At 41.4% G+C, this 24064-nt stretch overlaps 1 protein-coding gene across 1 annotated transcript in view; it reads right to left on the reverse strand.

Annotated features, from left to right (window-relative positions):
* Positions 1-576: 576 nt before the first annotated feature.
* Positions 577-24064, reverse strand: part of Heatr3 (HEAT repeat containing 3) — a 40777-nt gene continuing 17289 nt past the window's right edge. Inside the window, exons 7-15 of the mRNA XM_057753672.1 lie at positions 23654-23931; positions 15917-16007; positions 15643-15800; positions 15338-15420; positions 14173-14309; positions 10838-10926; positions 7940-8083; positions 5133-5309; positions 577-1828 (exon numbers count right to left, since the gene is read on the reverse strand). Coding sequence (XP_057609655.1) covers positions 1706-1828; positions 5133-5309; positions 7940-8083; positions 10838-10926; positions 14173-14309; positions 15338-15420; positions 15643-15800; positions 15917-16007; positions 23654-23931 — 1280 coding nt within the window. The 3' untranslated portion in view covers positions 577-1705. The remainder of the gene's footprint in view (positions 1829-5132; positions 5310-7939; positions 8084-10837; positions 10927-14172; positions 14310-15337; positions 15421-15642; positions 15801-15916; positions 16008-23653; positions 23932-24064) is intronic.

The following is a 24064-nucleotide window of genomic DNA, read 5'->3' on the forward strand; positions in this document are numbered from 1 at the left end:
GAGTTCGAGACCAGCCTGGTCTACAAGAGCTAGTTCCAGGACAGGCTCCAAAAACCACAGAGAAACCCTGTCTCGAAACCCCCCCCCCCCCAAAAAAAAAAAAATCTGGACCAAAGACCTGGCTGCAGCAATCATAAAGCACACACAGCCACAAACTCTATCATCCAGGAGAATAATGTATAAGACATGGCAGACCCTTCCACTTACAGACTCTCATGAACTCAGTGACTCCTCAGTGCTGATAAATAATCCTGGCTTTCCAACAACCTCTACTAGACAGGAAATACTGTTTATCAGGCCACAGCACACATGGAATGCAATACTAGTAGGTGATTCACGCAGCTACACAACTAGGGGGAAATTACAGCCTACATCACCGCAGCTGAGATCTGATGCTGAACATTCTGATCAGGCAAATGGATGGATGGGAGCAGACCAGGGATAAGGCCCAGCTTGCGTGCTGTTTTCAAGGATAATGAGAGGTGGTACCAGAAGTCATGCTGTTATCCTTTTGTGAGCTCTGATGTGAAGCAAACTACCCAAGAATGTGCATACTTAGGGTCACAAAAAATAACCGTAGAACACAAAATATCCAGTTAAAAGTTATTTATTCAAAAATATTTTCTACTAATTCTTTTCTTTTCTTTCTTTCTTTTGTTCTGAGATAGGGTTTCTCTATGTAGCCCTGGCTGTCCTGTCTACTCCTTCTGTAGACCAGGTTAGCCTTGAACTTGAAAATCTACCTGCCTCTGTCTTCCGAGTGCTGGGATTAAAGGCATGTGCCACCAGGCCCGGCTTTTTTTTTTTTTTTTAAACTAATTCTGATTCTATATCAAATTAAGATGGGGTTTTGGGCAGTTATACAGAATAATTGCTCAGAATCCCTGAACAGAGTGCAACCCCCTCTTTAGCTCATTATCTGAGCTTGACAAATTCAAGTCATTTACTTCACAAGAGTCATAACAGGTATACAGTACTTCATATCAAAATGTTTTATAAAGCTTATATTCATGTTTCAGTTAAAATTTAGTTAATATAAAATGATACTGGCTTTAAAGAACATCCAAACAATGCCTTAATTTCTTTTCTTACGAAGTCCAAGGACGTAATTGTCTGCCATCTCTTCACTGCCCGCCCACAGAGTAATTAAGAACCACTTGCAGGCAGGGGTGTAGTTAGTGCTTGCCTGGCAGCAGTGAGGTCCTGAATGCTGCCCTAGCACCGAGAAGGAAAAGACAGGACCACCTGAGATTGTGGTGTGTTTCCACTCCTCATTTCAGTGGCTAAAATATGCTGGAAATGGAACAGAAGGCCAGAGATTTCTGGTCAGAGCACACATTTCCTGCAGGTTCTCAACTTCAAACTATTATACAAAACAGAGGCTTTAAAAAATTGCCTTTGTAGGCCAGGTGTGTTGAATACTTTAGATCCCAGCAATTAGGAAACTGAGGCAAGTAGACCCCTGCGAATTCTTGGTCAGGCAGGGCTACCTAGGGAGAACCGTCTCAAAAAAGAAACAAGGCTTTTGGAAGCATGGACATTCAAAGGAAACCCTTTAGTATTCTTAGAGTTAAATCCTCTGGGAGAAGCAGACTCGCTCTCACTCTATTTTCTCAAAAGAGCTTTGGGTTTTGAGAAAAACGTGCATGCCAGCCAGGCTTGCAGCTGCTGAGCCAACCCCAGCTCTGGTCCTCCTAATGATGGTTTAAGAAGTCAGTCTTTTCTCAACAGTCTCCTGGTAAGCAACAAACCGTCTCAAGTTCATCTTCACGTTGTCAAGAACACACAGCTGATCTGGACTGTATTTGCCCCTGCCCTCTTTCCGTATCTGATGAGAGACAGAATGAGATTATGTCATCTAATCTGTTATCGTTCAAACAAAATAACTTTTTTTTTTAAAAAAATGGTTATTCGAGATAGGTTTATCTGTGTAGTTCTGGTGCCTGTCCTGGAACTAGCTCTTGTAGACCAGGCTGGCCTTGAACACAGAGATCCACCTGCCTCTTCTTCTCGAGTGCTGGGATTAAAGGCATGTGCCACCACTGCCTGGCTTCAAGTAACTATTTTATAAGCAAATATAAAGTTTTATTTTCAGATTAAATAGAATACAGTACATGAAGACAAGAAAAATGAAAACATGGTCATTTTTTTTCTTTTTCCATTTTCACTGAGGCAATCTCTCAGTCAAACCCAGAGCTTGCTGATTAGCTAGACTCACCAGCCAGCGTGTTCCTGGGATCATCTAGCTTTACCTTCTCAGGTTGGAATCCCACGCAGCATTTTGGTGGGTAAATACTGACCTAGTTTCCACAGTTGCATGATAAGAACTCCAACCACTAAACCATCCCCCTAACCTGAACACACACATTAAAATTATAGCTATAAGCCAATTGCACGCCCTTGATCCCAATACTCTGGAGGTGGTGGCAGAAGATCTCTGTGAGTCTGAGACCAACCTGGTCTACATAGTGAGTTCGAGGATAGTCAAAATTACAGAGAGATCCTATCTCAACAAAAACAAAACAAAACAAAACACCAAAAGGGAAAAAGAAGTTACAGAAATGAGAGCCACAGATAAAAAGATTGAAATTTAAGGAATGCAAATCATAACTCATCCCCAGTCTTTTTAAAAAGTAGTTTTATTTTATTTATCTTTAATTGAAAATTTTTATTTGTATGAACATTTTGCTTGCATGTATGTTATGTGTACCACATGAGTGCCTGGTACCCATGGAGGTCAGAATAAGACAATGGATCCCCTGGTACTGGAGTTAAGACGGTTGTGAACCATCATGTGGATGGAGAGAGTCAAAGCTGGGTCTCTACAAAAGCAGTAAGTGCTCTAAGTCACTAAGCCATCTCTCCAGTCTCTTTATTTTATGTGTATGGACATTTTGTGTGCATGCATGTCTGTGCATCATATGTCTGCAGTGCCCACAGAGGCCAGAAGAGGGTGTTAGATCCCCTAGAACTGGAATTACAGCTAAGTAACCATGTGGGTGCTGAGAACAGAACCCAAGTCCTCTGGAAGAGCAGCCAGTGCTCTTAACAGGGACCATCTCTTCGGCCCTCATCTCTAGTCTTAAGGACCAGTTTTCAAGTTTTAGTACAGCACCTGTAAGATTTCCCACAGCATGGGCTGGTAGGGCTCCTACTGGTACCCTTATTAACTCTCTGATTCAGAGGCCAGGAGCTGAGGGCTAAAAATCCACATATGGAACAAGCCAAGAGGTAATACTGGGAAGGGAGGACACCTTTGAGATAGCATAGCTTTAGACAAATTCCTTTTTTGTTTGTTTTGTTTTGTTTTCTAAGATAGGGTTTCTTTGTGTAGCTTTGAAGCCTGTCCTGGCACTAGCTCTTATGGACCAGGCTGGCCTCGAACTCACAGAGATCCGCCTGCCTCTGCCTCCTGAGTGCTGGGATTAAAGTCATGCACCACCACTACCCGGCACTTTAGACAAATTGTTTAGTTCACTACATGGAGTTGTATTCAAATGGAACTTGAGGCCTCTAATGCCTCTATTTTACACAAATGGGCTTCACTTAAAACTGTAGGTTAAGTATCTACAAGTAATATAAACCAAAAAACAAAACAAAACAACAACAACAACAAAAAAAAAAAACCAAACAACTCTCAAACCACAAGATAAAGAAATTTCACTGGGGCTTACTGTATAAAAAAAAAAAAAACAAAAAAAAAACCTATCGTGAGACATCTATAGCAACGCATACTAAACAGGTAAGCCAACCCCATCAACAGCTTCCAATATCCAGGGTGTTTTCCCAGTTCAGAGTTTACAGAAGCTATATAGCACTGCTGTCTCAGAGTTCTAGTCTTGTTCTACTTTAATACTGAGGATTAAACCTAGGGTCTCAAGAATGCTAAAACATGCTACTACGAGCGACATTTCCAACCCCATTCATTTATCTTTTGAGACAGGATCTTATTGTGCAGTCCAGGCTGGCCTGGGACTCATGATTCACCTCCAAGTTCTGGGATTAGAGACTGGCACCACATCCGTCTGGAGGTTTGATGACTTTGCCTAATCTGCTTTGCTGGCAGCAGAAATGGGGTAAACATTGTTCTCCTTACCTCAAAGGCTCCTTCTGCAGAAATCTAAAGGGCTTTTTATGAACAATGTAGACACTATGTACTGGCATGAAAACAGGTCTTTTAAAGAATTAGGCAAAAACACAAAAAAGCAGAAATATGATTATGTTATGCTATTTTTTCTGGACAGCAAAGGAAGAAATAAACCCCAGGTACATTTGTCTCTGCTAAGGTCAGGGAAATGGCCCAGAGATTAAAAGGCACTGACTGTGAGTCATAGCACCTGGTATCCAGTTCCAGGGGATCTGACACCATCCTCTGGCTTTCATAAGCACTGCACATACATGGTGTACAGACATATGTGCAGGCAAAAACATTATATAAGAATAAATATATCTCAAAGAAAGAAATTTTGGATGGTGGGAATATAACTCAGTGGTAGAATGCTTTTAGGCAAAAGGAAGATGGACAGGAACAAAAGAAAACAAACAAAAAGTCCTCTAAAAAGGAAAGATTCAAGTTTGTTCCGATTTCCTAGGTGCTGGGTATAACTTGGGTAGACATATGGACAGCACAAGGCCCCGGGTTCAATCCCCAGGACCAAAACAAATAAATAAATAAATCAACAAATCAAAACAAAGTTCTTGGCTGCTCTCTTATCCAGCTAATACAGTGGCAGCTTTGTTTTCCAGGACAGAACACCCTAAGGATGCCTTCTTTCCCCAAGGAAAATACCCACAATGATGAAGCCAACAAACAGTACATTACACCTATAAAACAAGTTTAAAAGTATACGAAAGTACCTTTTAAACTACAGACGGTATTTCTGTATAAGAAAGCTGTTAATATCATGAAGAATGTGTCAAGATGCCACTCTGGATTCAAATTACCAAAACCTAGCACCACTCTGTGGAACCACAACTCAACCAAACAAGCACTTCACTGAGTGCTCTGGATGGGAAGTGCTAGGTTAATCACCATGACTTACCAGGAATTCCTCAAGTACCCTCTAGGCTGCAAGACCCTTTTCCCCAGAGCTGCTGAGATCTGCGCATTTATAAAGAAAGCAACTACAAACCTTCATCTTGAAGACTGGCTGGAATTCTTTCAAAGCTGATAACAATTTAATTTGAACTGAGGCCTTTTCAGCTTCTTCACCATCTGCAAAAACGTCAAAGAGGGCATCCAAAGCCTCTCCTGTTACCACGAGGGAAGGGTCTTTGGTGGCAACTTCCAACAGAAAGCACCCAATGGTCTACAAAAATCAAACACAGGATAACGAAGGGTCAGTCTCTAGTATGAGCACTAATAAATGTGTCAACAACTCCTGCATTCTACTTAAATTGAAAAAAACGTGTGAAGATACCACACACAGCTATGACTATACCAAACATAATATGATCAAGATAAGCAATATGTGCTATAGTTTATATTACCAAATAAAGCAAACAAAGGTCCATAAATGATACGAAAAATTTATTTTGGAAACTACTGAAATTTTCCTTCTGCTTTCCTCAGGCTTCTCATGTGTGACAACAATCACTACCACCCATGATCCCAGCACCCAGGAGGTGGAGGCAGGAAGAGCTCTGTGAGTTTGAGGCCTACACAGGGAATTACATAGAGAGACCCTGCCTTGGAAAAAAAAAAAAAAGAAAAAGAAACAAAATAAATCACAAACTAAGTGCCATTCTCACTTTACTTCACGCTGTTTTTTTGATTTTGTTTTTGACACACAGTCTCATGTCACTTAGGCTAGCCTCAAATTCACCAAGACAGTGGGTGATGACCTTGAACTTCTGATCCTCCTACTTCTACCTCCCTAGTGCTGGGAATACAGACACGCGTCACCAGGCCTGGCTATTATATGCTCTTTCCTTTCCCTCCACAATTAGTTACCTTTTGATAACATTCTCAATTTGCAAAGGCCTCTTCCAGACTACAATAATCGGATTATAGTCTGGCTGTGGTGTAGGGGGTGATATGTAAGCTTTCATGGGAACAGGGGATGGAGACTGTTAGAATACGGAGTCTAAAGTCCAGCTGTACCGTACTAGTCAGTTAACCTCTCTGGGCGCTAATATTCTCCTTTTAATGTGAACAGTACAGATAACCTCTATGACAGTATTAGGCTGAATATCCTAGAATTCTAGAATGTACTATGAAGCGTATATCACAACATAACAAGTCTTATTAAAAAAGCTAGGCAGTAGCTGGGCGGTGGTGGCGCACGCCTTTAATCCCAGCACTTGGGAGGCAGAGACAGGCGGATCTCTGTGAGTTCGAGACCAGCCTGGTCTACAAGAGCTAGTTCCAGGACAGGCTCCAAAACCACAGAGAAACCCTGTCTCGAAAAACCAAAAAAAAAAAAAAAAAAAAAAAAAAAAAAAAAAGCTAGGCGGTGGTGGTGCACGCCTTTAATCCCAGCACTTGGGAGGCAGAGGCAGGTGGATCTCTGTGAGTTCGAGACCAGCCTGGTCTACAAGAGCTAGTTCCAGGACAGGCTCCAAAGCCACAGAGAAACCCTGTCTCGAAAAACCAAAACCAAAAAAAAAAAAAAAAAAGAAAAGAAAAAAAGAAAAGAAAAACAAAACAAAACAAGCCAGGTGGTCGTGGCGCACGTCTTTAATCCCAGCACTTGGGAGGCAGAGGCAGGTGGATCTCTGTGAGTTCGACCAGCCTGGTCCACAGGCTCCAAAAACCACAGAGAAACCCTGTCTCAAAAAACCAAAAAAAAAAAAAAAAAAAAAAAAAAAAGTCTTACTAAAAAAGGATGGACCATGAGGTAGGGGAGGGACAGCTGGAGAGAGGAAGTGAGGGAGTAGGATAGAAACACTATACACATGGACAAAACTTCCAGAGAATTAAAAGAAAAAAAATGAAGCAGTACAGAATGAACAAGTAAATATGGTGTCCACACCCCTGAGACAAAGGGACAGGAAGCGTAGGACAGAGGTTGAATAGTACCATTTACACTTCATCGTTCTACTTTTCTGCATGTTTTTTGTTTAAGTGCATGTACTATTTTTCCAACATGTTAAAATTTAAAGTTTTACTATTATTGTTTTTTAATTATATATATATGTCTGCATGTGGGTTTGTGCCATAAGTACTAGTGGCTGTAGAGGCCAGAGATATCAGATTCCTTGGATATCAGTTGTAATCTACCTGATCTAGGTGCTGGGAGCTGAAATACGGTCCTCTGAAGAGTGATAAGCCATCACCTAGTCCTCCAACATGGTTTTTAAAGATATTACAAATCCCTACAGGGTTTTAGCATGTTAAGAAGGACTTTAGAGCCAGACATGGTGGCTCAAGTCTTTACTCCCAGCACTTGGGAGGCAGAGGCAGGCTGATGTCTGTGTGTTCAAAGCCAGCCTGTTCTATAGAACAAGTTCCAGGACAGTCAGCTCTGTTAAACAGAGAAACCCTGTCTCAAACAACAAAAACAAATAAAAATTCCACATTTGGCTTTATGCTGAAGACAAGTTTATTCTTAAAAAAGTACATCTTGAGAAAAGATAAATAAAAACAAGGCTCACCTTTTCAAGTACTTATTTAATACATAGTTTTATTAAAGCCATAGGGTACCTTCTATATTTTTTCTTTTTCTTTTCTTTTTTTTTAAGATTTATTTATTTATTGTGTATACGGATTCTGCCTGCATGCAGCCTGCAGGCCTGAGGAGGGCACCAGATCTCATCACAGGTGGCTGTGAACCATGTAGCTGCTGGGACTTGAATGCAAGAATTCTGGAAGAGCAGCCAGTGCTCGTAACCCGAGTCATCTCTCCAGCCCCACTCTATATTTCTTTATACAGTATCTTATCATGATCTCTCCCCATTTCTACTTACTGGACAGTTTAGGTTAGAAACAATTGTTTACCTTAAGAGTTTCAAGTGTGCCATTTTCTTTGGCTAGGACGCTGCCAGTGATCCCCAAAATACTGACCACATTCACTCTCACCCCGATGCTGCTACTATGAATGCCTGCTCTGCATAGCGTCATCAGCTGCTCAGGTGTCATACACTGTTGAGAGAAAAGAAATACTTTCAAGTATTTATTTACTTATCTCATGTTCACGTGTGTGGATGTTGTAGATAGTTTCCTTTGAGATTGAAACATTCCACCCTGCTGGGAAGCTCTTTAAATTGGAAGGCAAACACTCAAAATAGCTTTAGGAAGTACCTGAAACTGATCAAGTTTACTAGGCCCTTCAGTTCTCAGATGGAAGGAAGCCAAGCTGCAAAGACACTCAAACAAGCTGAGCTGCAGAGACTCTTAGAGGAGAAAACCTGCAAAGATGACTCTGAGACTAGACCAGCTGCCTGGAAGAAGCAGTAACCAGCTGAGTTTCCTAGAAGAGGTGAAGACCAACCGAGTCACTTTGAAAGGACACTTTCCAACCTGTTGAGCTGCAGCTGTGTAGCTTGTTCCAGGTACTGGGGTGGGCTTTGGTGATATAGTTGTCTTCTGCTCCTTTAAGTAACCTCTCACCCATATTTCTTCTTCTTTTTTTTTTTTTTTTGGTTTTTCGAGACAGGGTTTCTCTGTGGCTTTGGAGCCTGTCCTGGAACTAGCTCTTGTAGACCAGGCTGGTCTCGAACTCACAGAGATTCACCTGCCTCTGCCTCCCAAGTGCTGGGATTAAAGGCGTGCGCCACCAATGCCCGGCTCACCCATATTTCTGAATCACCAATGAAACTCACTGTTTCACCAAGTTGGACTTTACAAGTGACTATATTTTGCTCTATGGTAAGATCCCTATTTGATTTGAGTAGAAATGAGTTGCACACAACGGTGGGCATGAGTATACAAGAGTTTGTATGCTTGTGTGCAATTTGTGGAGGCCTAAGGTTGATATTGGTAGTCTTCATTGATTACACTACCTTATTCATTGAGGCCAGATCTCTCATTTGAACCAGAGCTTGCCTATTTAGCTAGTCTCACTAGTTTGCTCCAGGAATCCCATCTCCACCTTCAGAGCTCTAAAATTACAGGCCACCCACCCACACAGCATTTATATGGATTCCAGAGATCTTGTATGGCAAGCCATTTAATCACTAAATTATCTAGTCCTTTTATGTTTTAAAAAGGAAAATTCTTAAAAATCAAGGAAAATGACTTGAGTATGGAACATTTTCTTTAGCAAAAAGCAACCAGAGTTTGGAGGTATAGGTTTAGTTCACTGGTAGAGCACAAGTACAGACAAAGGTCCACACCAGAGAAATGGAACCAACCCGAAGAAATTTCTACTAATATCCATCAATTTTTGAATCAAAAAGAATAGTTGGGTAGTGGTCGCGTACACTTTTAATCCCAGTTCTCAGGAGGCAGAGCCAGGTGGATCTCTGTGAGTTCAAGGCCAGTGTGGTCTACAGAGTGAGTTCCAGGACACACACACACACACAAACAAATATATACATACATACATACATACATACATACATACATACATACATACATAAAATGAATAAATGAATAAAATAACGAGGCTGGTGTGGTAGCCAAGACTACAGATCTACAAATAATCCCAGCACTAAGGCTGAGGCAGTAGGATCACTCAGTAGTTTAAGGTCAGTTGGGGGACATAATAAAACCCTATCTCAAAATAAATGCGTATAAAACTCTGAGCACAAAATGAAACAAAAAGAAAGCATGAATGAAGCCCTAGGTTCAGTCTCAGCAACAAACAAAACAAGAAGCAGGAAGAAAAAAAAAAAAGAGAGAACCATACAGGTTGTATTTAGAGATTATCAGGGTACCTGTTCATTATGTGATAGTACATTTTAATACTCTTCACTTCCTATATTAAGACCTACATCTAGGGCTGGAGAGATGGCTCAGTGGTTAAGAGCATTGCCTGCTCTTCCAAAGGTCCTGAGTTCAATTCCCAGCAACCACATGGTGGCTCACAACCATCTGAAATGAGGTCTGGTGCCCTCTTCTGGCCTGAAGGCATACACGAAGACAGAATTTTGTGTACATAATAAATAAATAAATAAATAAATAAATAAATAAATAAATACATCTAATTAGATTCAGGTTCAGAACTTTTTGGCAAAGTAAAATTCATATTCTCACACACATACACACACACACACACACACATATTTTTTCCTTCAAGACAGGGTTTCTCTGTAGCTTTGGAGCCTGTCCTGGAACTAGCTCTTGTAGACCGACTGGCCTTGAATTCAGAACTCCGCCTGCCTCTGCCTCCTGAGTGCTGGGATTAAAGGCGTGCACCACGACCACCACAGATCACTAAAGTCTTAGTTGACTGTTGGCTAAAACCTTTGAGCAAAGACAAATGTATCACAATTCTATGAACTATTTTGAAAAAGAAACAAAATAAAAGATATCAAACTTGTTTACATTTACATATGGAAATGTGCGCATGTGTGTGGAGGTCAGAGGGTAACTCTGTGGAGTTGGTTTTCTCCTTCCACCTTTATGTGTGAGGTCATTAGGCCTGACACAAGTTCTTCGGACAGTGTTTCTCTGTGTAACAACCCTAGCTGTCCTGGAAATCACTCTGTAGACCAGGCTGGCCTTGAACTCGTAACAGAGATTGCCCACCTCTGCCTCCCGAGTGTGGGACTAATGGTGTGAGCCACCACACCAGGTTTTCTCTTTTTGAAAAGCACTTTTCTATCTCTACTTCTTCCCTTGCCTTTTCACAAAGCTATAACTCTAACAGCTTTGGATCTTTGTTTTTTGGCAATGTGCTTGCAAAACACAGCATCTTTTCAAATTTCACATAAGAACTTTACAATGTCTTACCTGTGGAATGTTTTTGGCGGCCATTGTTTGCAAAAGGGCCCTCAAAGCACTACTTATGGCTTCTAGAAAATCAGCTTGTTTGGCAAAATCTAAAAGACACAAAAAAATTCCACAAAACACAAAGATGAAGTGCAAATTTTCTCTTCTCCAAGACAAACTATTTTGTAGAAAAAGTTTTAAAACTAAGCATGAAAGTTTTAGCTTACAATGTTACTAACAAAAGCAACTTTTTTCCCCAGATTTATTTTATTTTAGGTGGATGAGTGTTTTGCCTTTCTGTATGTCTATGCACCATGGGTGCAATGCCTAGGGAGGTCAGAAGAGGGCATCAGAAACACTCCATGTGGGTTCTAGGAACTGAGCTGAGATTTTCTGCAAGAACAGTAACTGAGTCACCTCTCCAGCCCCCGACAAAGGCATTCTTGATATGTAAGCCAAATGTTTAGCTAACAGTCTGTACAGTGTCCAGTGAGTCTGAAAGATGACTGCAGAAGGGACAGGCAGAGACCTGCAGAGTTTTCACTAGACCAACACCTGGCATAGGATAACCCTGAGCCAGTGGTTGATTCTCATCTCGCAGAGGTCTCCGCTGTGATGCTGGCAGATCTATGGGGGAGTCATCTCCTACACCAGTGCTCTTGACAATACAAGCTCATGGCTCAAAGCCTCCCTGGTCTGTTCCATGACTCAGCCTTGCTCTTTTCCTACTGTACTTTCCTATGCATGACAAACAAAATAAACATCTGAGCCAGTATGGTCACAGGCAAGAACAAATGAGGGCCACCCAGGTGAGTGATCCATAGAGTACATTTGAATCATAATTTCTAAAAATGTACAGCAAGTATGTCCAGTCCTACGCCACCTTCTGACACCTTCCCATATACTTCCCACATGCAGAGTCTGATTTCTTCTTAAACATGGGTGTGACTTATTTTCTTCAACCACAACTATGACAGGCTAAGTCATAATAAGCAGTGTGACTTACAGCTCACTCAGAGGTATGTGCTTTTCCCTGGACTCCCAACCTAGGAACCCAGTCACTGTTGTAAAGAGGCTCAAGTCATGGATGATTCCAGCCATAAGTGTTTAATGTAAGTGAACAAAAGCTCAAATGATTCTGGCTCACAGTCTTTAAGGTCTTCAGAAGAGACCCTAGTCAAGATTCCACCTCAGCAACAGAGACACTGCTTAGATAATAATAATTCTGTTATGTGTGTGTATACAGGAAGCTCTTGGGCAAGATATCTCCTAGCATCCCTGCGGCATACCAGGAACAACCACCAAGACAGTAAACCCTGACGTTGCCAAATGTCCCCTAGGAGAGGAGCAATTGCCCCTAGTGAAGAATCACTGCCTGACTCTGAGAATAAGGAGACAGGGGATCATGTAGTGCTCAGGCTGCTTTAGAACACACAGACTCAAGCAATCCTCCTGCCTCCAGAGACTGAAGCTATACCTAATCATATGCACCTTATTGCTTCAGTCACAAAACTTGGTTACATGGTAGCAGATGCCATGATTTATTACTGTGTGCTTAGGACACAGAATTTCTTTGGAAGCAGATGCTTAAATGAAACTAGCGTATTAATGATGCCTCTGAGAACTGGGTAGTATAGGACAAATGAAGAGGGCTGTCCACTTCACATTCTCTCCTAACTTTTGAATTTTGTCCTACATACTGTATGCATATTACTCGATTAAATTTAAAATATATTAAAAATGTGACTGGGAAGAAAACATGGACTGCCATTCTCTTGACTATCTGCCAGAATGTCAAGGTGGACCTTATTGCTGAAGATACCACACACTGCACTCAGAACTTGGGAGAAATTAACCTGGTGCTTACCTGGAAATCTGAATGTTAGCTCTCACAATACTAAGGGTGTCGTGAAAGCTGCTTAGGGAGAAAAGTTATCCTCAATAGGCTAGGAGCACTGGTATATGCCTTTAATTGCAGCACTCAGGAGTCAGAAGCAGGCAGATCTCTGAATATCAGGTGAACCTGGTCTATATAGTGAGTTCCAGGGCAACCAAGGCTACACAGAAAAATATTGTCTCAAAAACAAACACACACACACAAAAAAAACAAACAAACAAAAGCCCCTCAATAGCACAATAATAGTACTTGCATCTTGGAATAATCAATAGCTGTAACTGGACACAAAGTCTGATCAACTGGAGGATGGTCAAACACTAAAAACCCAGCCAAAAGGCCATGTGAACCTACTACTACCATATTAATAAAGTAATGGTTTCTACCTGCCTCTTAAATACTTATATGTATAAGTGCAGATCTCACATCGCATCAAAGTTCTTTTGCAACATGCAGGAACTAGTAGAGATCTACAACTGGTCAAAATGCAAAGAATAAGTAACCAGGGGGTGCTCAGCCTCCAATGGGACATCTATAACCCAATTCCCACACCTAGCTCAGGAAGCATTACAGAGGAGGAGAAAGAGCCAAGGACCAGGATGACTGCTACAAGATAGTTTCTTCTAAAGAGGACAGAGATGTTGCTTCTCTGAACTCTCACCAAATGGCTGCCAGCACAAGACCTGAGAATGCACCAGCTGATGTGCCAACCTGGATGGAGGAAAACTTCACAGGGCCCCGCCCTTAGCTGGGAGCTACAACTAATGGTCACTGACAGAGAACCACTTTCCTGTTTTTGTTCCCTTTTTCAGGGATGAGGCCACAATCCTACCTGGTCAGCCCTAAGGACATGAGGTGGGACAGCACTGACTGGACCAAAGAGTTGTGTGTCTACCATGTTCCTGTGTGTGTTTGTAACAGGAAGAAATATAGAAGGGGTCATGAATTCAAGAGAGGGTGGAGAGGGTGATGGGGGAAGACACGAGGAATTGGGGACAGAAATGATGCAGATCCAGGATACTCATGTATGAAATCCTCAAATTAAAAAAAAAAGAATAAAGACTTACTCAAATACCCTAATGAGGACCTGATACTTATGACTCATTTTAATTGGCATGACATTAATTTAATTATTAATTCTGTCTTTTTGTGTGTGGCGGGGAGGAGAGAGGCCTGGCTGTCCTTGAACGCAGAGATCCTCTGCCTCTGCCTTCCAAGTGCTGGCATTAAAGGCATGGCTCACCACTGCCCAGATTGACATTAATTTTAAATTAAATATACACACACACAAACCTACTGAAACCTCTTGACTGTCACTGGCAATGGTAATACATGGTTGATAGTATCTGGGAAAGGTTTCTGCAGGTTAAATGTGATAACATTCCATTTTTAGAGTTCAAGTTCCTATCCTTCAAAGTTCTGCTGTCCAAGTAGTCTTTCACAGTAATGTCTAAATATTTACCTGGCTGAGAAAAAAGAAGTTCTGACAAGTGCTGTACAAGTATCTGAAGAGCTGGGGCTCCACCAAGATGGTCCATGTCCAGGAGAGACACAAGACTCTGGAGACACATAAGGGCTCTACACTGAATAGTGTTCAATCTGCAAAGAAAGTGAGCAGTCCATTTCTGTAAACTAAGACAATGGAATTCTATGGGTCTAGCGATTTTTACTATTGTTGTTGATTATGGCACAGCATCTGGCTTTGTGTCCCAGGCTAGCCTGGAGCTCATTATGAAGTCTATGTTGGCTTTGAATTTGTGATTCTCTTGAATACCGGGATTAGAGGTATGAGCCTCCATGCATGGCTCAGTGTCAATTTTTAATCTAAGCTTCAGATTCTAATTAAGAGTACCTACAGGTTCAAGGGATCTGAGGCAGGTCACAAAGAATAATATGAATTACTAATCTGCCAATCAAAGGTCACAAAGAATAGCATGAATTACTAATCTGCCAATCAAAGAGCCTGAGCACTCAAGGACTATGAGCGCAGCTCACTGTGAGTCGTAAGTCTCTACTAAGCCTTGGACACCAAACTCACTTTTATTTTTTCATTTTTATTTATTGTTTGCTGTCCCAGGGACTGATCCCAAGGCACCACTCATGCTAAACAAGCAATCTACCCAAGACAGGTTCTCAATAGGTTGCTCAGGCAGAGTCTGAATTTGTAATCCTCCCACTCTAGCCTTGGGCAGTTGAGATTACAGACCCGTACCCCAGGCCTGCTTTCTTGCTTTTTCATATGGGAGCCACCTGGCATGTGTCTCTAGTGTTGTCTAGATGTGTGCTTTGTGGAAAGGGAACCACAGTGTACACATTTTGTGTTTTATCTGATCTGCTCAACACAGTAAATTCTGTATTGTGAGTGGTTCTAGTTCAGATCCTTAGTACCGCAGAATGTCAACTTTTTATTCACATGGTCATGACAGACATCAGGCTGTTTCCAAGCTGTGGCAACGATGACCCACAATGCCGTGAATATTCATTCTCACACAGGTATCCCAGCACACAGGGCACAAACTTCTTTCTCCAGGGTACATAGGCTGGTCTTGGGAGCATTTTCCATTCAATATTCCAACAACTCACATAATAAAAAACGATAAATGTTTTGAAAATAGAAAGGTTCTTACTTCTTAATCAAAGGTTTCCAAGTAGGGTTCCTAGAACATATGTCAATGGCAACACTGTTTGGTGAAGCGGTTTTCTCAAAAACCTAGGTTTGAAAGGGAAACAGGAAAAGATAAAAGGGAGATCATCTTAAACAGGACTTCTCTATAAAGTCTGACTTACTGTTTACATATTAGCATGGTCACAACGTGTGCATCTTAGTTGTCAGTTCTGCTTTACACCCAAGCCGCCAACTCCTGCTCTCCAGGTCACAGCTCACATCAATCATTCCCACACTCCAACCTGAGGCCAGGATGAAACTAATTACCTTTTTTGGGATGAGGCAGTTGGTCAGGGCAGTGTGAATCTCATGGGACAGGCACAATGGGGACAGCAGCTGCCCACTGCACTCATTGAAGGAGCTTTCCATAAAGGCCTCACTTTCATCACTACTAGAAAGTTCTTCCCACTCATCATCAGAGGGATCTGAGGAGAGGGCAAACCAGACATAACTGGGTATCAAAGAAACTCCCACAGAAGCAGTCCTTGGTGTGGGGGTGGGGACTGGGTAGTGGAACGTCTCACGTAAGCGGGGAGCAAACCTTCACTGCAGCACATGTTGACAATGATTTCCAGAGCAGTCTGCTGAGCTGTCAGCAATGCTATGGTCTCTCTCAGCTCCTTGTCAGTAGACTAAAAAATAATAATAATAATAATAAATCATGCATTTTTTGTATCAGTTTCCTTGATTAAAGTCTATTGGACAATTTCTGCACTTGGAATAGAGAATATGAGGTTTGGAAAAGTTACAGAGGTACAAATGAGCACTGTGATCTCCTCTTGGCCTAGTAGAGCAAGTCTCTGTTAACTGGGTTCCATCTATCACAGGCTCCATTGGAGAGAACAAACATATTCACCTTGAATTTTGACCTATGTGTTAACTAGTAGCTCAGCTTGTGAAGCAGAGACAGGTGGATCTCTGTGAGTTTGAGGTCTACAAAGCAAGTTCCAGGACAGTCAGGACTATACAGAGAAGTTGTCTCAAAAAGAAGTAACTCAGCATACTAAGGTTAAACCAAAGCTCCTTTCAGACACTAGCTGCTTAAACAACATATTTTAGCCATCTTTTTGAACAGATTACATTCGACACACCCATGGTGGCACACACCTGTAATTTCAGCACTCAGGTGGCAGTCAGGAAAATTATCTCTATTTGAGGCCAGCCCAACCTACATACTGACATCCTGTCTCAAAAACAAACATACCCACAAACATTATCAAGTCTTAAATTAACAATGCTTGATAAAGTAGCACATAACCTCCATCCCCAATTTTCTATGAAAAATAAAATGTGAAGCAACTCTTTAAGACTGAAGACAAGAAAAATAAATGAATAACTAAAATAAGAATAAAAAAGCCATGCAGTGGTGGCAAGGGCTTTTAATCCCAGTACTTGGGAGGTAAAGGCAGGTAGAACTCTGAGTTAGAGGCTAGCCTCGTCTGCAAAGCAAGTTCCTACAGAGCAAGGCTGTTACCCAGAGAACCTGTCGTAAAAAAAAAAAAAAGCTGGACATGGTGGTGCAGCTGGGAAGCAGGGGCAGGAGAATAGGAGAGCTATGAAGCCACCCAGTCTCAAAGAGAGAGAGAGAGAGAGACTGACTGTGTACTGTACTGTTCCTGCAGAGGACCCAAGTTTGGTTCTCAGCACATTAGGTAGCTCACAACTGTCTTTAACTCCAGCTCCAAGAGACTCTGATGCACTTTTTCCAACCTCCATGGGCACCCCCACCCATCTGCACATAACACACATAAAACTTAAGAAAATAAAAAAGAAAGAAATGGAGACATTTTTCTCTAAAAACATAAATTTTATCAATTATTATTTCTTAAAAGGAACAATATAAACCTATAAACCTAATTCTTTTTTGTTTGTTTTTGAGACAGAGTTTCTTGTATAGCAATCCTAGCTGTCCTAGAACTCACTCTGCCTTCCCAGTGCTGGGATTAAAGGCATGTGCCACCACCACCCAGGCCATAATTCTTAAATTGCCTGTAAAAAGTCAATCAGTCACACTGATATTCTGCGAGTGAAATAACCTTGAAAATAACATGCACTTTATTGTTTATAAATTCTAACTTTCTTTTTTAATGAAACAAAATTTTACTAAGTGAATCGACTATAATTGACCAAGCATTCCATAGACGTGAATATTTTAGGTTATAGCCAATCTTCTATATTTCTAAGTTCTGTAATCATGAAATTAATGATTTTCCATCTTCTTTTTTTCTTCCTTGTTAAAAACTCTTACTAAGCCAGGGGTGGTAAGTGCACCTTTAATCCAGCACTTGAGAGGCAGAGGCTGGCGGAACTCTGTGAGTTCAAGGCCAGCCTGGTCTACAAAGTAAGTTCCAGGGCAAGTGCCAAAGCTACAGAGAAACCCTGTCTTGAAAAACAAAGACAAAAACCCTCTTACTATACTGTACTGTCGGGGGAGGAAAAGCTCAAACTCCGGGGCTTAACCTTCCTATCTCAGCCCAAGTATCTGGGACACAGACACATTCCACTATGACTGGCTAACCAAACCAAGGCCAAAAATATCTAAGGAAAAACTGCATCTGCACTTGTCAGTATTCTATAAGTAATATAACTATATATAAAAAACAATTACATTTTACTAAGAGGGCTGGAGAGTGTTTGCCAAGAATGTGCAAAGCCTTGGGACTGATCCTCAGCATTAAATTAAGTAAGCTCGCAAAACAATCCCTTCTCATCTAACACTGTATTACATATTGTTAAGAATTCAAAATGGGGGCATATAGCTCAGTTGGTAGAATGCTTGTCTATTATACACAAAATCTTGGGTATGATCTCCAACACTATACAACCTGGGCATGGTGGCACATGCCTGTAATCAGAGGACTTGGGAAGTGGAGACAGGAGGATTAGAAATTACAAGTCATCCTCTGGCTACACAGCAAATTCGAGACTGACCCTATATTAAAACAAAACCAACAAACAAAAACCCAATCTAAAGATGATTGAAAGCTATGGGAGGATGCATATAAGTGGATGCAAATAACATGCCATTTCATATGAAGAACTTAACACCTGGGCATTTGGAACACAGGGTGGGGTGGGACGGGGCCTCAGTTAGAGCCAATTCCCCGTGGATATGTATAAGTATCTTTTTTTTTTAATTTTTTTTATTTATTTATTTATTTTTATTTATTTATTTTTTTTTTTGGTTTTTCGAGACAGGGTTTCTCTGTGGCTTTGGAGCCTGTCCTGGAACTAGCTCTGTAGACCAGGCTGGTCTCGAACTCACAGAGATCCGCCTGCCTCTGCCTCCCAAGTGCTGGGATTAAAGGCGTGCACCACCACCGCCCGGCTGTATAAGTATCTTATTTTCTCAAATTTACTGGGTCTAAAGTTAAAAATATATCTATAGGTCTTATGATGCATCATCATTTTCCTTTCTAATGTTTGTGCTCATTTAAAATCCAACTAACGAGCTAAGCATGGTGGCACACCTTTATCCCAGCACTCAAGAAGCAGAGGCAGATGGATCTCTGTGAGCTTGAGACCAGCATGGTCTACATATCAAGTTCCAGGACAGCCAGAACTACATAGTAACACTGTCTCAAACAAACAAAAAAATAAAATCCCACCAACAAATGCCGTTTAAAAATTTAACTATAACTTTGGCCTATGTTATCTAACAAAAATGAAGGATGGCTGATAGAATACATGCTGTGTGTGTGCCCGCGCGCGATGGGACCAATCCCTAGCACCTGCCCCTCCCCATAGAAAACAGAAAATAGACTGCTAATCTAACAGCAATCTATGAATTTATATTTCATATTTTTTCTACTAACACTGTATATAAAAACCATTTCTATTCTGGTCTATATGTGTGGTGCTCAGCTAAGCTAAGAATATACTGTTACTAAATACATTTGCTATGGATCCATGTTAGAAGAAATTCTGAGATTAGCTTCCCCTTAAAGTGATTGCTGCTCAGAGCATTCCTCTACTTCTTGCTATTATCAAGCTGACATAAAGGATCAGCCCAGAGATGTTGCGGCATCTGGGATTTGTGTCAAAGTAACCAGGAGCAGGGAGGGGCAGCTGAAGAGGTATCGATGAAATAAAACACCAGACTGGATAAATTATAATTCTGGAAGCTAAAGAGGAATACTCTATTCCTGCGTGTATTAAAAATTGTTTTCTTTACACATTTGTGTTAAACCTTAAGTTTAAAGATACAATTGGTTTCTAACTGACAGGACTTCAGCAGAATCTACAGGGCAGTGTGAAGGACCTCAGTTTACTGTGAGTTTGTACTCCTTGCACGGCGAGTATGACACCTAGCATTCTACTGGCACTTAAATGCTGGCTGCCTAACTTACTTGAATGCTAATTATAAGGTAATGAGTTAAGGCTTTAAAAGCAATTTTTTTTTTTTTTTTTGGTTTTTTTCAAGACAGGGTTTCTCTGTGGTTTTGGAGCCTGTCCTGGAACTAGCTCTTGTAGACCGGGCTGGTCTCGAACTCGCAGAGATCCGCCTGCCTCTGCCTCCCGAGTGCTGGGATTAAAGGCGTGCGCCACCACCGCCCGGCTTTAAAAGCAATTTTTGCTTTGAGAAAACACTGTATTTTATGAGCTCAAAATTTTTCTTCTCTTTCATTGTGCCAGCATTAAACCTAGGGCCTTAAACACAATTAGCAGGCATTCCACCACTAACAATATCCTCAGCCCCCGGTGTCCATATCATATGTACATAGTGAGAGCCCATGAGTGTACAAGCACACACACAGAGCGAAGCAGGCTTCCTCTATCACACCCTACCTCATTGCCTTGACACAGGGTATAGGGAGCAGAGAAAGCTTGAGTAAGTGAATTTTTAATTATGACATAAGCAAAAGAGCTCAGAACCTCAGACCCATGGAGAAATGGCAAAGCCTTTCCTTCTGATCTGTGTGTGGATGTTGACAGTGTGTGCAGAACAGGTCCACCACAGCCTTCTGCCCCTGCATGTTTATGGCCTAAAAACTGTTCTGCTACCGAGACTGATTCTACCAAAATTAGTTAAGCTTGTCTTCTTGTTTATCTGTATGTAATAACTCCACCTCCTAATTCAGTTGTGTGAAATAATACATAATAAGCTAACCTCATCTCTCTGTTCAACTCTATATAATAGGCATAAGGAAATTTGGGGTCCTGCAGTTTCTTCTGCTGAGAGCCCAGACCCCAACTTTCTGTCTACGTACTTTCATCCCCTCACTGCCACACTCGGGTCTACTCCTGGGGCCACGCTGAATGCAGCAGCAGAGTCTCCACTGTTGAATACCTCACGATTCTACTGTTTTGGCTAGATTTGCTGGCTATTGAGCTCTGAGGATCCATCTTTCTACTCCCCTACTACTGGAGTTAAAAGCACATGCAGTCATGCTTGGCTTTTTATGTAAGTTCTGGATATTTGAACCTAGGTTTTTCTGCTTACAGAACAAGTGTTCATACCCACTGAGTCATCTCCCCAGCACATACTCCCTTTACATCCCTCTATTTTTCAAATAATACTTAAGGAAATACATCCGGTTAATGTGATCGTTCAGATCTGTAATTCCCAAGGGCAGAACATTGAAATCAATCACCTACTATTTTTAAAGGGTGACATTCCTACCTCAATCTTGGCAGAGGGGAGGGTTTCTCCTTTCTCTTCCCTTTACTCTTTTTTTTTGGGGGGGGGGTCAAGACAGGGTTTCTCTGTAGCTTTGGAGCCTATCCTGGAACTAGCTCTTGTAGACCAGGCTGGCCTCGAACTCACAAAGATCCGCCTGCCTCTGCCTTCTGGGATTAAAGGTGTGCGCCACCACTGCCCTGCTCCTTTACTTTTTCTTCTCTTTGGTTTTTTGATCCTTTACAATCCTTTTAAGAGCCTCCTGGAAGTAAAACTGCAGACAAGAGTAACATGTGAATGCCACTGTCTGACTACCAGAAAGAATTTCAGATCCTTCAGAGTACCCTGGCAATTTCTGAAGCTAAGAGTCATGGTAATCTCACACTCCAGAGGTGAAGACTTAAAAGAGTCTGAAGTCAGCCTGAATTGCACAGATAAACTGTCTCAAAACAACATCAACATCTGATAGGCAGATGGAGTAGAAAAGCAGTATGCCTGAATCCATCAGGACACAGACTAGTACACCTGCAGCTAAAAACACCAATACATCACACACACACTTTCTACACATGGACATGAAACCAAACACATTCCAGGTCTACCCTTCAACCTTCTGTGATATCCCAAGAAACACTACTAGGTTCCTCACAAACGTCTCCCTTTAGACAAGGTGTACGGCTGTGCTCCCCTCCATCGTGCTGGTTTTCAAAAATGCTGACACAAGCAAAGTGAGACAAGGATTAAATCTGAGGTTCTAATACACGTGCTATGTTCAAATAGGAGGTGTTATGATTTTTACGTCATTTTCTGATCTGTAAGCAACTTGAGGATAGAATGGCCTTCTCACTTAACACAATGCTTTGGTTGTTCATATGAAACTGTTCTATATATAAAATTCTTGATTTCTTCAAAGCAACTAAGATTAAATTATGCAGGTTAGATGGCTCAGTGGTTAAAGGCTCCTGTTGTGAACCCTGATGAACTGAGTTCAATCCCCAGGTCCCACATGGTAGAAAAAGATAACTGACTCCTATAAGTTGCCCTCTTCCCTCCACACATGTTCTATCACATGCACATGCCTCCTACCTAACAATAAAATGCAGTAACTAAAAAAAAACAAAACATAAAACTATGCTTCATGAGTCTTTAAGAATGCAAGACTTGGGCATGGTGATGCACACTTATAACACTACCTACTAGAAAAGCTAAAACATAATAAACAAGCAAACAGTCTATAAGAAAATACTTCTGAGCTATATTCTATTTAAAGAATCCTAAATAGTGGTGCTTGTTTTTAATCCCAGCACTTGGAAGAAGCAGGCAGATCTCTGTAAGTTTGAGGCCAGCCTGGTCTACAAAGCGAGTTCCAGGACAGCAAGGACTATTACAGAGAAACCCTGTCCAAAAAACAAAACAACAAAAAAATTCTAATCACAACTGCAAGATATTGATTAAAGACAATGAATTTCAATTCATTTCATGTAAATCAAGACAAGCCACCCTTGGCACTGTCCCATGAGAGGATGTGAATTGTATTCTCCTAGCTGAGGCTTGTCAACTTTCTTCAGCAGCATTCCTGCCTTTCCTGCCAGCTGAGTAAATTTTCTAAATATTGCCATGTCTTCACAGTTCTATCTCTTACTTCACCATTTCACACAGCTCAGCTGGCCCTACGTCATTTCCAACAGCTTTCTTCTTTGCTTTCCCATCTGGGATTAATTACATTTACCAAGTGTACAGAAATGACAGGAATTTGGTCACAATTCTACCACTGTTCTTAGCATAGGGCTCAGAGCCACAGGCTTACGTGTCAATCTTCCTAAACAGAGGGCTCCCCGAGTACAGGAAACGACTGAAGAATCTCATCTGGGGCACAGGAAGTATGTGTCTTCAACTGGGTCTTCCCTTCCTGCCTATATTCTCACCTCCTGCAGGAAAGCATTCTCACAAAGCATGGATCCATCTCCACTTTCTCAGCTGAAACAACTCAACCATGCATCTCTCTGCAACACCACACTAGCATAAAGCCACATTTCCCAACCTCTTCTCAGCCTGATGGCAGTGGGGGAATGAAAGTTTGTTCTATTGCCCTGATAAATATAATAATAACATAAAAGATAAGAACTCAAGTGACAAACTGAGTGGATAAGATCAGTATGAAGGCAGCCTGGGAATCGATGGGTAACTGAAATGGACAGAGGCAGGAAGACAGGCTGCTGGTATTTGGGTTAGGTTGCCCCAACTGAAAGCTCCCACACAGAAAGGTTTCATTTTAGACAAGAGATTTTTGTTTGTTTTTTTTCTAAACAGGGTACATTTCTTTCTTTCCTTTTTTTTTTTTGTTTGTTTGTTTTTGTTTTTTGAGACAGGGTTTCTCTGTGGCTTGGGAGCCTGATCTAGAACTAGCTCTTGTAGACCAGGCTGGCCTCAAACTCAAGAGATCTGCCTGCCTCTGCCTCTTGAGTGCTGGGATTAAAGGCATGCGCCACCACCGCCCGGCTACAAGGGTACATTTCTAATGTTATGAGAATCAACAGGAAAATATGACTTTTACTAAAAATTGGCTGTAGTATTTTTCTATAATGTTAAGGACACCTGTTGAAGAAAAGAGATATATTAATTCATCTATTAATAATGTTGAACACCATTCTGACTTACTGGAAGTAAATCAGAAATAAATGTCTTCTTTCTAAGTTTTCTTTTACGAGGAATTTCTTCCATTTCATCATCTTCGACCAAATCATCACCATTAGCATTTGCTAGTACGTCCTCAGTCTCTGCAGCAGTCTTTAACCGCTGGGCTTCGGCCTCTTTCATCTGAATAACTGTGTCAGCACCATTCACTTCCAGAACTTCAGACAAGATCTTCAGTATGGCATTTATGATTTCTGCCTGACTCTTAGATGGAATAATGTCCTTTAGGTTCCACATTGTGCCTGGGAAAAAATAATAAAGATAAATAATGAAGACAAAAGAATTACCTGTGGAATCCTTATTAAGAATGAGTTCTAAGCCGGGCGGTGGTGGCGCACGCCTTTAATCCCAGCACTCGGGAGGCAGAGGCAGGCG

This window comes from Chionomys nivalis, chromosome 21 (genome assembly GCF_950005125.1).
Source record: "Chionomys nivalis chromosome 21, mChiNiv1.1, whole genome shotgun sequence".
NCBI lineage: Eukaryota > Metazoa > Chordata > Mammalia > Rodentia > Cricetidae > Chionomys > Chionomys nivalis.